This window comes from Pterocles gutturalis, unplaced genomic scaffold (assembly GCF_000699245.1).
Source record: "Pterocles gutturalis isolate BGI_N339 unplaced genomic scaffold, ASM69924v1 scaffold32708, whole genome shotgun sequence".
NCBI lineage: Eukaryota > Metazoa > Chordata > Aves > Pterocliformes > Pteroclidae > Pterocles > Pterocles gutturalis.
The window spans coordinates 55,338-67,609 of NW_010124080.1; the positions used below are offsets into that span (position 1 = coordinate 55,338).

The following is a 12,272-nucleotide window of genomic DNA, read 5'->3' on the forward strand; positions in this document are numbered from 1 at the left end:
CATTCCCACAGTTATGCCATTGTAATATTTTTTACAAAGTTACAACTAATTATGAATATTTACTTTTTATCAACTTAAAAGTTGGGAATCACTGTAATTGACTTCTCCTTAAATGTTTTTTTTAAAATGCACAATAGTTTACATTTTGCAATGGAACTCTGAAAAATTTAGTATTTTATCATTTTCAAAACAGAGGCAAAATTGTTTTGTCTGACATTTAATATGCTAAATAATTAAATGTTACTGCCACTTTTCAAAAAATATACTTTTGCGTAGATCCACAAATTAACTTAGAAGTGAAGAGAAATTGAGTTACTTAAACACTACTGAGTTAATTAAAAAATTAGATCCTCAACTTCTTGCATGTTTCATATCCAAAGTCAAGAGTTTATCATCAGTTCAACAGCATGGTTCCATAGGCAGTGATGGGAAGATTCAGTATGCAATTGCAAAGCCTACTTCCAGACATTTAACCTAGTCTTTGAAGCTGTTATTAATAATTTAGTCCTATTCAATATAGTCTGTAGAGCCTGACTATATCCCACTAAAATGGGTTCCTGAATGGTGAACTGAAATGCACTCCAAACTCCACTGACTGTATTGGTTAGAACTAAACTGGCTATAATGGAAGGTTAGATGCCAAGTCTCTGTGTTAAACCCATGATTAGATATCTAAATTTAAGTATCCTGTAATGAATCCTGCCATCTTTGTAGAATTCATCAGCTTTGTGGCTTATTATTAAAATATATCTAGAGATTTATCACTGTACACCTCCATGTTTAGGTAGTCTAGTCACCAGTCTATTTAGAAATCCCCAACATGACATGGGAAATTCAGAACTCTAAAAATGAGAAAGACATACAGGGCTAATAACCCTTTTTAGTGTGTCTTAAGCACTGGACTAGTGGCTCTCCACAACAATCTACACTTTTAGTCAAATGTGTGCCTTTTTTCAGAAACTTGTGTATGGAAGAAAGAGAGAAGTCACTCCAGTTCAGATCTTAGACTCTCAATTCTTACTATCCATAAACTGAAAATGTAAGACTGTTAGTCTCCAAATAATGGATAGATAAGTGTTACACAGTTCTTGCCTATGATACTGAATCTATGTGAGTGTAAGTGGTCTAAAGCAGAGCAACAGGGAGACTATATTTGCCCTTAAGCTGAGGCTTCTAGTGTGTAAAGCTAGATGAGTGTATAAACTTTCTCTGAAAATTTGACCTCTACCTTCTCCCCAGTAAAAGCAAATACACTTTTAGGTTTGGCAGTAGTGCAAGGAGTTAGTCTAATCCTGGGAGGACCACCATCCTAATTGTGGTGCCTCCTCTGCCAGGCTGGAGACAGCATTCTGGACAGAAAAAATCACATTACTCTGACCTGATATTGTGAAGGATTTCTATGCATAGAGAAAATAAAAACCTAGCTGGACAAGCTTTTGAACAACTGGATTTGTTCTGAGCATGGTGTTGGACGCTGCTGACCTCCAGATGTTCCTTCCAACCTAAATCATCCCACTATTTCATCATTCCAATCTTAGGTTATGTTTTGTTTTTATACTATCTATACATATTTTAAACAACAGCAAAAGTTTTGTTGTGGTCACAGTTTAAAAGTATTACAAGTAAATCCACATTCCCTATACCTCACAGTGAGTTGTAGCCTTTATGCTCACAATAAGCCATTCAAATGTCACTTATTTTTTAAAGACAATGCATAATATAAATTTACTATTTAAAAATGATTATGATCAAGAGGTGTGTTATTCAGCTTACCCAATGGCATCAGAGCAAACTGAAGAAATATAACTGGAATCAGATCCTGTATTTCTAAAAATGAAATAGTGATGCTCTGAAACCTTGGTCTTCTTAATTTCCTGACAGATGTGGTTTTGTTAGGTTTACATACAATCATTTCTAGGGTATTAAAAACTTATTTCCTATTATATAAATGTGAACAATGTAACTAGTCTGTTTTTACAGTTTTTTAGTTTATATACAATTAAAATTCATCTTTCTGAAAGACAAGGAAAAAAGATCTTAACATGGCCTAGAAAAATATGCATATGTTCATTTATATGCATCAACCACATTAACAGGTCCTGGTTTTCATTCTATTTCTGTACACTTAAGTAATTAAAAAACCTCTTTATGTTAATCAAACTGGTTGGATTCTAAGACAAAACATAATGCACAGGTCTTCATTTACTTTATCTTGAACAAGTAAATTCAGGAGGCACTTTTTTACCTTTGCTTTAGTCGTCTTTTGGCTGTTGTAGGAACATTAGCACCATACCCATATGAGAAGAGAACCCTTTCAGCTTCAACTTCATCTTCCACTGCAAAAAAAATGCAGAAAGGTACTGTTGAAGAACATAATTACAGTGCAAGTTCTTACAAACTTCTAAGTAATTCTATTTATAATTATACACATGCACAAACATTTCTCTAGAAGCTAGATTTTCAGTTGGTTTAAACTTCTGGACTTCAGTAGAACAATTTTGTTCACAATTAGCATTAATACAGTGCTATATATTAACTTACAACTCTAGCATGCACTTCACTTTTTATTTTTCTGATTAACATGACTTATGCAATAGGAAAGTAAAAGAAGAGAGTTCAGTGTCCTCAAATATTTGTATTATTGGTATAATCACAAAATATACACTAATAGTAAAAGTCCAATTCAGCAGTATAGCGTTATGTTGCTTAGGTTTTTTCCTAAAAAAATAATTTTTTGTGCATACATGAGGAAGTAGAGGAAGATAAAATTAGGGAATGCTTAAACCGATTGGACATAAACAAGTCCATGGGACCAGAAGGGACACATCTGAGGTTGCTGAGGGAGCTGATGTTGCTGTGAGGCTGCTCACTATCATTTTTGAAAGACTGTGTTGATTAGAAATTTCTGATAACCTGGAGAAAACAAATGCCATACTCATCTTCAGAGAAGGGCAAGAAGGAGATTTTTATGTTTATGTAAAGTAAAAATATTCAGAATAATCTCTGCCTTCGTAGATGATTGATTTCTGAAAATGTATTTCTAAGGATTTAAAACACATTGGAATTGCTTTGAAAAGAAATCTCAATAGCAGCAAGATGAAAACATACACAGCTTTGAATATTTCAGCTTGTGTAATTTAGGTTTCCTCTCTCCTGTAAGATAAAGTGGCCCAGAAAAAAAAAGAAAAAAAATAAAGAAGTGTGTGTGCAGGAAGTAGGCAGGGGCAGAGAGAGGGGGACAGAGAGGAGGGGTAAAGGGGGACAAAGAGAAAGTGGGAGCAGCAGGGGTGTGAGAGAGGGCCAGACTACAATGGAACACCAGCCCAGGCACTACACAACAGCTTTGATGAATCAAGTAGTTGGGGACAGGAGAAACAAATTTGGGAAATGACATGACAGTCCTGTCTGACTCATCCTTCCTAATGCTCAAGTGCCTCAAAATCAGAAATACCTTTTCCTCTCAACAACTTGCACAATGCTATAGCTTCTTTCCTTGCTTATCTAATACCCTTTTAATGCTATTTTAAACAAGGATTCTTAAAACATTTAGAAAGAGAAAAGCCTCTAGTAGAGCACTTATCATAAGCCACATATTTAGTTACACAAAAAACAATACAGAAATTCCAGTAAGTATGACAGAAAAAGTTTACTGATGTAGCCGTAGAAAGGCACCAGAATTTCAGATTTTCAAGGCTGTCTTAGTTATGACAGGAAATTCTCCAGTGCCTTAAATACCTCTGGTTCAGAAAAACATAAGTATAATTTAACCCGCCTTTGTCATAATCCTTCTTTTTGCTTGCAAATTCAGTATTCTATGTCTCTGAAAAATGTCAGTGAGGTCCTGCCCTATAAATTCACATCTGTCAGTAGTGTCCATGTAAATGCCAGAATGTGAAGACAAATACAAAAAAATTTGGAAATGTTGTAGATAACAAAATAATGTTCTGTATCAGTGTGTGCTTCTCATATCTTCTTTTTTGTCTTTCCAGGCTCTTCACCTGACTATGTGGTGTAAAATACACATTTTACAAGTTAGGGGACACTTATTAACGATAGTTTCTTATACTACGTAGCAAAAAAGTGTCATTGTGAAGATACAGATAAGCTCAACCTTTTTCTTAAAAAGATACTAACCAATGGAAGCAAGAAAAAACAAACAACTCGTCTACAACAAAAATAGCCCAAAGTGAAGATTTTAACCTGAAAACGAAGAACAGACAAATGCCAAGAAAGTTTACTATTGTTATTCATGTGGAAACCACTCAAATGCTGTAAGGACTGGCTACATAAATTTTTGATAGTTTCTTGAATAGGCTGTTTCATGTTATTTCAACATTAAAAAAAATGAGGCATAATGATGAGGGAGTAACAGTAACAATTCAGTGATCTCTTCCACATGTACATTCTCCAAAGGAAAAAAAAAAGTTTACATGATTATATGACAAAAGCCACCTCACATGTGCAAATACACACGTTATTAAAAAGTCCAGAGAACCCAACCCCCACCAGCACCCCAAAATATTGTAAAACAGCAGAGGCTTCATAACTCAAGGGGGAGAAGAAAAAAATATTACGTCGTATTGAAATATAAAGAAGTGACCACAGGACAGAAGACTAAAATCTTATTCTTACTGAAGTGCACAGAAAATTCTAATTGTCTTCCACACAATGCTTCAGCCTAAATTATATTCTCTGAGGGATAGACTGGAGTATTTCCAGAACACACTAAGTTTGAAAAATAATTATATTTCCTTTCTTTCAACTATTTTTCTACCTTTATCTTTTTATGACATGTAAATACCAGGACATAATTTAAGACATAGGAAGAAGTATGTCTGTGTTCTCCTTCAAAGGGTTTTTTAAAAAGAAATACTTTTATTTCTTCTGATTTTCCTCAGAAGTTTACCTTGGTGCTGGAATTCAGGCTTAATTAGTATTAATCTTAACTTTCAATACCAAATCACTATAATAATAGTAAGAAAAAACAATGTTAGTTATTAAATAGGAAGTATATTGAAATAATATTGAACTATAGCCCTTTTTTCTCAAAAAAAACCCCAGAAAATAAAGTAACTATATTTTAACAGAACAGACAATTTGGAAGCTTGGATTTCTTTAAGTCATATTCTGTAACACAGAATATAAATTATAATTAAAATACATACATAAGAAGTTAAGAATTATTTAGTTCTGTAAAATCTTTACTGCCATCCCAAGATGCATAAGAAAATGTAAATCAGTGTAAACAAAAATGAGCATTCTGAACACTATCTTCTCCTTGGAAAAATTGAAAGGTCCAAAAATTCTGTATTAATACATAAATACTCCTTAGGCAAATTTTATATCTTTACACTTCAAAAAAATGTTACTGACTAAAACATAAGCACATCTATAACAAACAGGCTTATGGTCATACTGGAACCTTTGGGTAGTCATGCCATTCTAACAAGTACAAGCTGCAGTGTATGAAATTAACAAAGTATGGACAGTCTAATTACTAAAGGTACCTAGATATCACTGCATCCCAGTAATACATACTTTGCTGTACACTACTGTTTATATATAAAGCTTATGCAATGATCTTCTACTTGGAAAACATTATTTTTCAATTATGATTACTTTTTGGAGGAGCAAACAAAGAGAAAAGGACAAAAAGACATACAAATTAGTTTGAAATCTTAAAATGGATATCCTACTCTGTTTACATACAGGCTAAAAGACTTCAAGATTAGAGTCTTAGTTTCAAATTAGAAATTACTTGCTTTCTGGATTCATTTAGGCTGTGAATCAAATCAATAGAGATGTCACAGAAATTTTGCTGTGTTTGACCACAGTTATTGTTACTTTTGCCAACAAGAGACTAAAATTTTCAAGAGTAATCAGGCCTGAGTTTAAACCAGAGTTTAGTACTTGGAACAGACTGATCTGCCACAACCAACTACTTAATGTCTAATTATTATTAATTCAATGCAAGAAGGAGCTTTTTTCACCCCCAATCCATTCAAAAATTCACATTAATCACTGTACTGTATTATGAAACCCATTATCATTTGTCAACAATGAGAGTTTCCTGGTATTCAAAATATACTTAAATAACAGGAGAATCCTAAAAAACATATCTAATTATAATAGATGACTAGAATAAGGATAAGATAAATGAGGGAAAAAGAAACACTGAGATGATTTTTAATATCCATATGTCTAAGTTCATGTTTCTTTGATACATACAAATATGATTAGAAACCCATCATTAATTTCTATCAAAATAATTACTGCATCTTAATTGTCAGGCATACAGACGAAGAATGACAGGCACTGTAATACTTTCCAATTGCCATGAAAAACAAAACATCTTGTCATAATGCCAGAAACATCTACAGATAGAATACAATTTGTTACAGAACTTACTTTCTGCTGTCTGCAATATTATCTCATCAAGCTCTTTTTCAAGTTTTTCATAAGTATCTAGCCTTGCTTGAAACTCTGAATTCTGTGTTTGAAGTTCAATAATGCGTGTTTCACTAGAAGACTGAAGACTATAAAATTCCTTAGTAAGCACCTGTGAGAATGAATAATGGAAAGATCAGAGATTCAGCATTACAGCTATTTATGAAAGAGGCAAAATAGATGTGTAAAATGCTTATCAGTATTATACCAAACATTTGATGTGACTTTTGCACAACAAAGATTAAAACACTTTAAAAAGCAGTTATTTTTTTGCAACTATATTGTCTTGCACAGATTACACTCTCAGGTCCTAACACTTATGCCCATCTCCTAAGGCCTTAGTAATTCTAAGAATCTCTCAAAAAGCTACAAGAATTTTAAAGAAGAATTAGGAAAAACAAGGTAACAACTGAAAAAAATTATTACACAGCAGTAAAAACTGTGAAATTGCATTTATAATTGAATATTTTAGATTGGTCTAGTGTCACAGAAGAATAAAGGTACAGGTTAAAATTTGGCAACATATAAACCATCTGTTTCCTAGTTTTAGCATGCATAAGAAAAGAAACCACTCTGTGCTGAAATCCAAATAAAAGCAAGAGTTGGTTCACAAAGCAGCTGTAGCTGAGACACAAAATACTAGTGCCTGCACTATTAAGATCAATATTCTATAAGAAGGGTAAGAAAAAAAACTTACTACATTGATAATATATAAAAGAAAGGAAATTAAAAAAAATAAAAATTCAGTCAAAAGGAACAAAAGTAAAAGCTTCAGACATGAAATATTTAAATTCTGCAAGAACATTTCTTAATGAAGGAGCACTGATTTCAAAGTGTCCCTCTGAAGAGAAAAAAAGGTGACAAAGGTGTTAGTAGAGTTGAATGCCAAATATTCAAGATGTTATTTAGATCAAATAAATATTCACAAAGAAAAAGGAAATGTAACTTAAGTTTCATAGAATCATAGAATAGATAGGCTTGGGAGAGATCTTAAAGATCATCAAGTTCCAACCCCCTGCCATGGGCAGGGACACCCTCCACTAGACCAGGTTGCTCAAAGCCTCATCCAGCCTGGCCTTGAACACCTCCAGGGATGGGGCATCCACAACTTCCCTGGGCAGCCTGTTCCAGTGTCTCACCACCCTCACAGTGAAGAATTTCTTATTTTTTATCTAAGCTAAATCTACCCTCTTCCAGTTTAAAGCCATTACCCCTTGTTCTATTACTACATGCCCTTGTAAAAAGGCATCTTCTCAAAGTTTAGACATGTCTGTGTAATTAAATATCTGTTTAGCAACCTCAGAGTCTAGCAAAACTGGCACTCCCAGTGCTCATGACCACAAATAACCTCATCAGCTAGGATCTGAATGTCCCAATACAGACAAAACAAGAAATTACATTTTATCTAAAACTGTTTCCACTCTATAGTTCTTCATGAACACCTTAGGCAGATTCATCAGTAGAAACACAGGAACTTGAAGAACAGCATAATTCTCCAAAAAAACGAAGGCTGCCATAGCTGGCACTCGGAAAAAAGTTTTTTAATCTGTCCTGGCCAGTTTGTATCCTGATGTTTTAGACATACACTGCAAATCTCATTTAAATCTCACAAATTGGATCCAGTAATATGATTTTGGGACTAACTTTGCACAGGTGAATAAATTCTGTTTTAAAGTAAGTTGGCTCTGTTGAATACTGGACGCCTCTCTAATACTAAATTAAGTGAACAGGTTTTAAAGTACATGTTTGAAAGATAATAAATTCTAAGCCTATAGAGATAAAAAGGTCCAAGTCATTCAACCCTATTTAAATAGGCACACTGGGTGCAGGTGCCCAGTTGCAGGCAGCGGGGGCTGCAGGGCGGCCTCTGTGAGGAGAGGAGAGGCCGGGGCTGCCCCGTGCCAGACACAGCCAGTTCCAGCCAGCTCCAAGCCACCCACCGCAGGGCACGGCGGGCCCGCAGACAAGGTGGGGGTGGTGGCACTTCAGGGAAAATGTATTTAAGAAAGGACAAAAATACTGCATGGCAGTGAGGAAAAACAGTGTGAGAAACAGCCTTGGTGCAGACACCAAGGTGAGAGAAGGAGGGGAGGAGGTGCTCCAGGTGTGGGAGCAGAGATTGCCTTGCAGCCTGTAGAGAAGACCATGGTAAAGCAGGTTGTCCTCCTGCTGACCATGAAAGACCTCACCAGAGCAAATATCCACACTACAGTCCATAGAGGACCCCATGCTGGATCAGGCTGACATGCCCTGAAGGAACTGCAATCTGTGGAGAGCCCAAACAGGAGCAGATTTTCTCTTGAAGGAAGATGCAGCCCATGGAGGATCCATACTGGAGGAGAGTAAAAGTGTGAGGAGGAAGGAGCAGCAGAAAGGAACTGTTATGGACTGACCTCAACCCCCATTCCCCATCTCTCCCTGCGCTGCTCAGGGAGGGAGAGGTAGAAGGGTCAGAAATGAAGGAGGGAAGTTAAACCCAGAAGATAAAGGACTGGGAAAAGATGTTTTAGTTTTTGCCTTTGTTTCTCACCATCCACATCTGTTTCAACTGGTAATAAGTGAAATAATTTTCCCCATGTCAAGTCTGTTTTGCCCATAATGGTAACTGGTAAGTGATCTCCCTACCTTTATATCAACTCATGACCTTTTTCAGCTTGTTTACCTCCCTGTTCTCTTGAGGATGGAGACAGAGAGCAGCTGGGTGGGTATCCGGCAGCCAGACAAGGTCAACCCACCACAACAGGATTAGCAGTTTTCGATGCTGTATGTACCATGCTCTCCTTGACCTCCTCAGATATAAAAATTTCTTCCAGAATAGTGTATCAATAAAAAGTATTTTTGTTATGTAACAATGCTATTACAAATCATAGTTTTTAACAATGATACCACATTCACCGTAACTGTTCTGGTAAAACTGTCTTCTTTCTGTACAATCACACAGACTGACACAAGCAGCTTTGTAATACAAGCATATATATATACTTCACATGAATGACATACTGTCTTCAAAATCTCTCCATGAGAGAGTGTTTTGCTGTCTTCCTCTCCCCTAAGTCTTGTTTTCCATTGAACTGGTCAACAAGCTTTGTCATTAGATTCTGCTTCAGCAGAATTTGGTGGAGATACAAATTCAGCTGTGTATGTTCTTTGCTGCTTGTTCCCCAAGCTTTTCAATTTTCAATGCTCTGTAAAGTGTCTCTTTATGTAACATACCTCCAGCTTCCTCTGATATTTCTCACATTCCATTTGGCACTGTGAAAGATTCTTAGCTGTTTCTTGTTGCATGAGTTGAATATGTTCACTTTCAAAGGATTTCAGTTTACTTTGGTGAAGAAGCTCAGCTACTTTGCTTTCTGTGCCAAGCTGCATTTGTCTATACCTTAAAGAAAAAAAAATTAAAAAAAGAAAAAAAAAGCTTTGATGATTAAAAAATAAACATAGAATACATGCTCGTCGTGTTCATTACAGGTATAAATTTCAGAAATTAATATTGTTAAGAGTTTAATAAGTATTAGTATGGTTATTTATGTAACTATTGTAACCTGTATTTGAAACATCATTAGGAAAATTTAATACTATAATAACAACAAAACATAGTATGTGGAAAACTCAGTCTATGGCTTTTCTGAATATGTGGTTGATCCACAATCAAATGACAATGACTCTACAGTATCTTATTTTTAAAAAATGTTATATTGATGTGAATATCTTTCTCAGTACACAAATTCATGCACTGAAGCCTTTTAATGGGAGAGATACTACGGAGATGTTGTCTCCGGTCTTCACAACCACGTGTGACATGCAATAGGAAGAAGCAGCATTAGACATCAGTGGTATCAATGACATATCCCCTGGGATATCCCTTTGGGATATCATGGATATCAGCTACACTGCTTTTTCCCATACCCAAAGTTACGTAGAAATGTCAGACCACAATGCTGTATTAATTTCCACAGTCATTCAGAACCACAGGTCCTTCTCAAAAAGCAGAAATTAAGTATTTTTTTGAGAACAGCACTACAAGGTATCTATACATGACAGATAAATAATATTCCACTTACAAGTGGGCTTCCTTCATTCTACTCATTGTACTTAACAGGCAATCTCAAAAAACAGGGTTAAAAAAGTTTGCTGATAGAATACTAAATTACCGGACTATAGAAAAATGAGGGTGATGTGAAGAACAGTAGAAAACCATATGAAACTTAGCATTAAATAACATATAAAATTCAAAGGAGATATATGCCAAGTAAATCACAGCTTATAAAAATGATCCTAACCATATACATAAAATGATGAATTCCTATCTGACTGTTTTAATTCATTGAGATCTTGGGATTATACTAGACAAATCCATTAAAACTTTCACTCAGTTTTAAATAATGGTGTCCTAGTTTCGGCTGGGACAGTTAAATTTCTTCATAGCAACTAGTTAAGAGGCTATGTTTTGGATTTGGGCTAAAAAGGCTGGTAACATACTGATGTTTATAGTTGCTGCTGGCACAGTCAAGGACTTTCCAGCTTCTCTGCTGTGCCAGTGTCTGCAGGTGCAGGAGAAGCTGGGAGGGAGCACAGCCCCAAGTACTAGCCTAGGATTCTATCTTAGGTTTAGGACTGAGACCCAAACTGGCCAATGGCATATTCCATATCATGCATGTCATGCCCAGTACATAGATGAGGATCTGTCTGGAAGATCTCACTCTCTCACTTGGCTCTTGGTTTCTTTGACACTCAGGCTAAGATAAGATCTCCTTTCCAGGGTTGTGGTTTTGGAACTCTACATGCTCCAGGACTATCAGCAAGGAACGGGCTGAGCCTTGATCATCAGGTGGTGAGCACTCATTTGTATATATTACCATTATTATTACCATTGTTATTTCTATCATTATTATTTTCCATGTTATTATATTTTGGTTATTAAATTGTTCTTATCTCAATCCACGAGCCTCTTTTCCCTTTACCCCTTTAATTCTCTCCCCCATTGCCAGGAGCGGGGAGGGTGAACGAGTGTCTGTGTGGTATTTTTTTGCTGCTAGCTGGGTTGAAAATCACAACAAATGGTCAAAACCAACATTTTGGCAATTACTGTGAAGGCAATAGAGAAAATACAGAAATTGCACCACTTTACAATTCTATGATGTTTGCCAGCATACTGAATGCTGATTACCATTCTAGTACCTCACCTCACACGGAATCTAACAGAAGTGCTAAAGCATCAGAGAAGGTTAATAAGGATTACCTTTGACAACCAACAACATCATGCACTTATACAGTCGCACTGCGTGGATGAAATTACATTCCACTTGTGTCAGGTGCAAGAGGATGGAAGATCTGCTCACCATGGTGGCCGAGCTGAAAGATGAGGTGGAGAGACTGAGAGCCATCAGGGACTGTGAGCGGGAGATCAACTGGTGGAGTAACTCCCTGGCGTGCCAGAGGGAAAGGCGCCAGGGGATGGGGAGGGTTGGGAGAGGGTCCCTGCTCGGTGTCACAGGCAAACCCCCCCTCTGCCTGCCCCGTGTCTCCAGGTCCCACTGAGCAATAGGTTTGTAGCATTGGACATTGAAGGGGAGGTAAGTGGGGAGGCGCGGGAAGGTTCCCCTAAGAGGTTTCCAAGGGTGAGGCAGTTGACTCTACTCATTCAGACTGTCTCTGCCAGGAAAAGAAGAAGGGTGGTTGTGGTAGGCGACTCCATTCTCAGAGGAACGGAGGGGCCCATTTGCAGACCGGACCCGAGCTGTAGGGAAGTGTGCTGCCTCCCTGGGGCCTAGGTCAGGGATATAACTAGAAAACTCACAGAGCTGGTTCACCCCACTGATTACTAC

The 12,272-nt window shown here is 36.6% G+C and overlaps 1 protein-coding gene across 1 annotated transcript in view; it reads right to left on the minus strand.

Moving 5' to 3' along the window:
* The window catches only part of PIBF1 (progesterone immunomodulatory binding factor 1), a 46,428-nt gene extending 34,639 nt beyond the window's left edge, over nt 1-11,789 (minus strand). The window contains exons 1-5 of the mRNA XM_010078157.1: nt 11,687-11,789; nt 10,599-10,602; nt 9,661-9,826; nt 6,409-6,559; nt 2,246-2,336 (exon numbers count right to left, since the gene is read on the minus strand). Coding sequence (XP_010076459.1) covers nt 2,246-2,336; nt 6,409-6,559; nt 9,661-9,826; nt 10,599-10,602; nt 11,687-11,789 — 515 coding nt within the window. The remainder of the gene's footprint in view (nt 1-2,245; nt 2,337-6,408; nt 6,560-9,660; nt 9,827-10,598; nt 10,603-11,686) is intronic.
* Nucleotides 11,790-12,272: the final 483 nt, after the last annotated feature.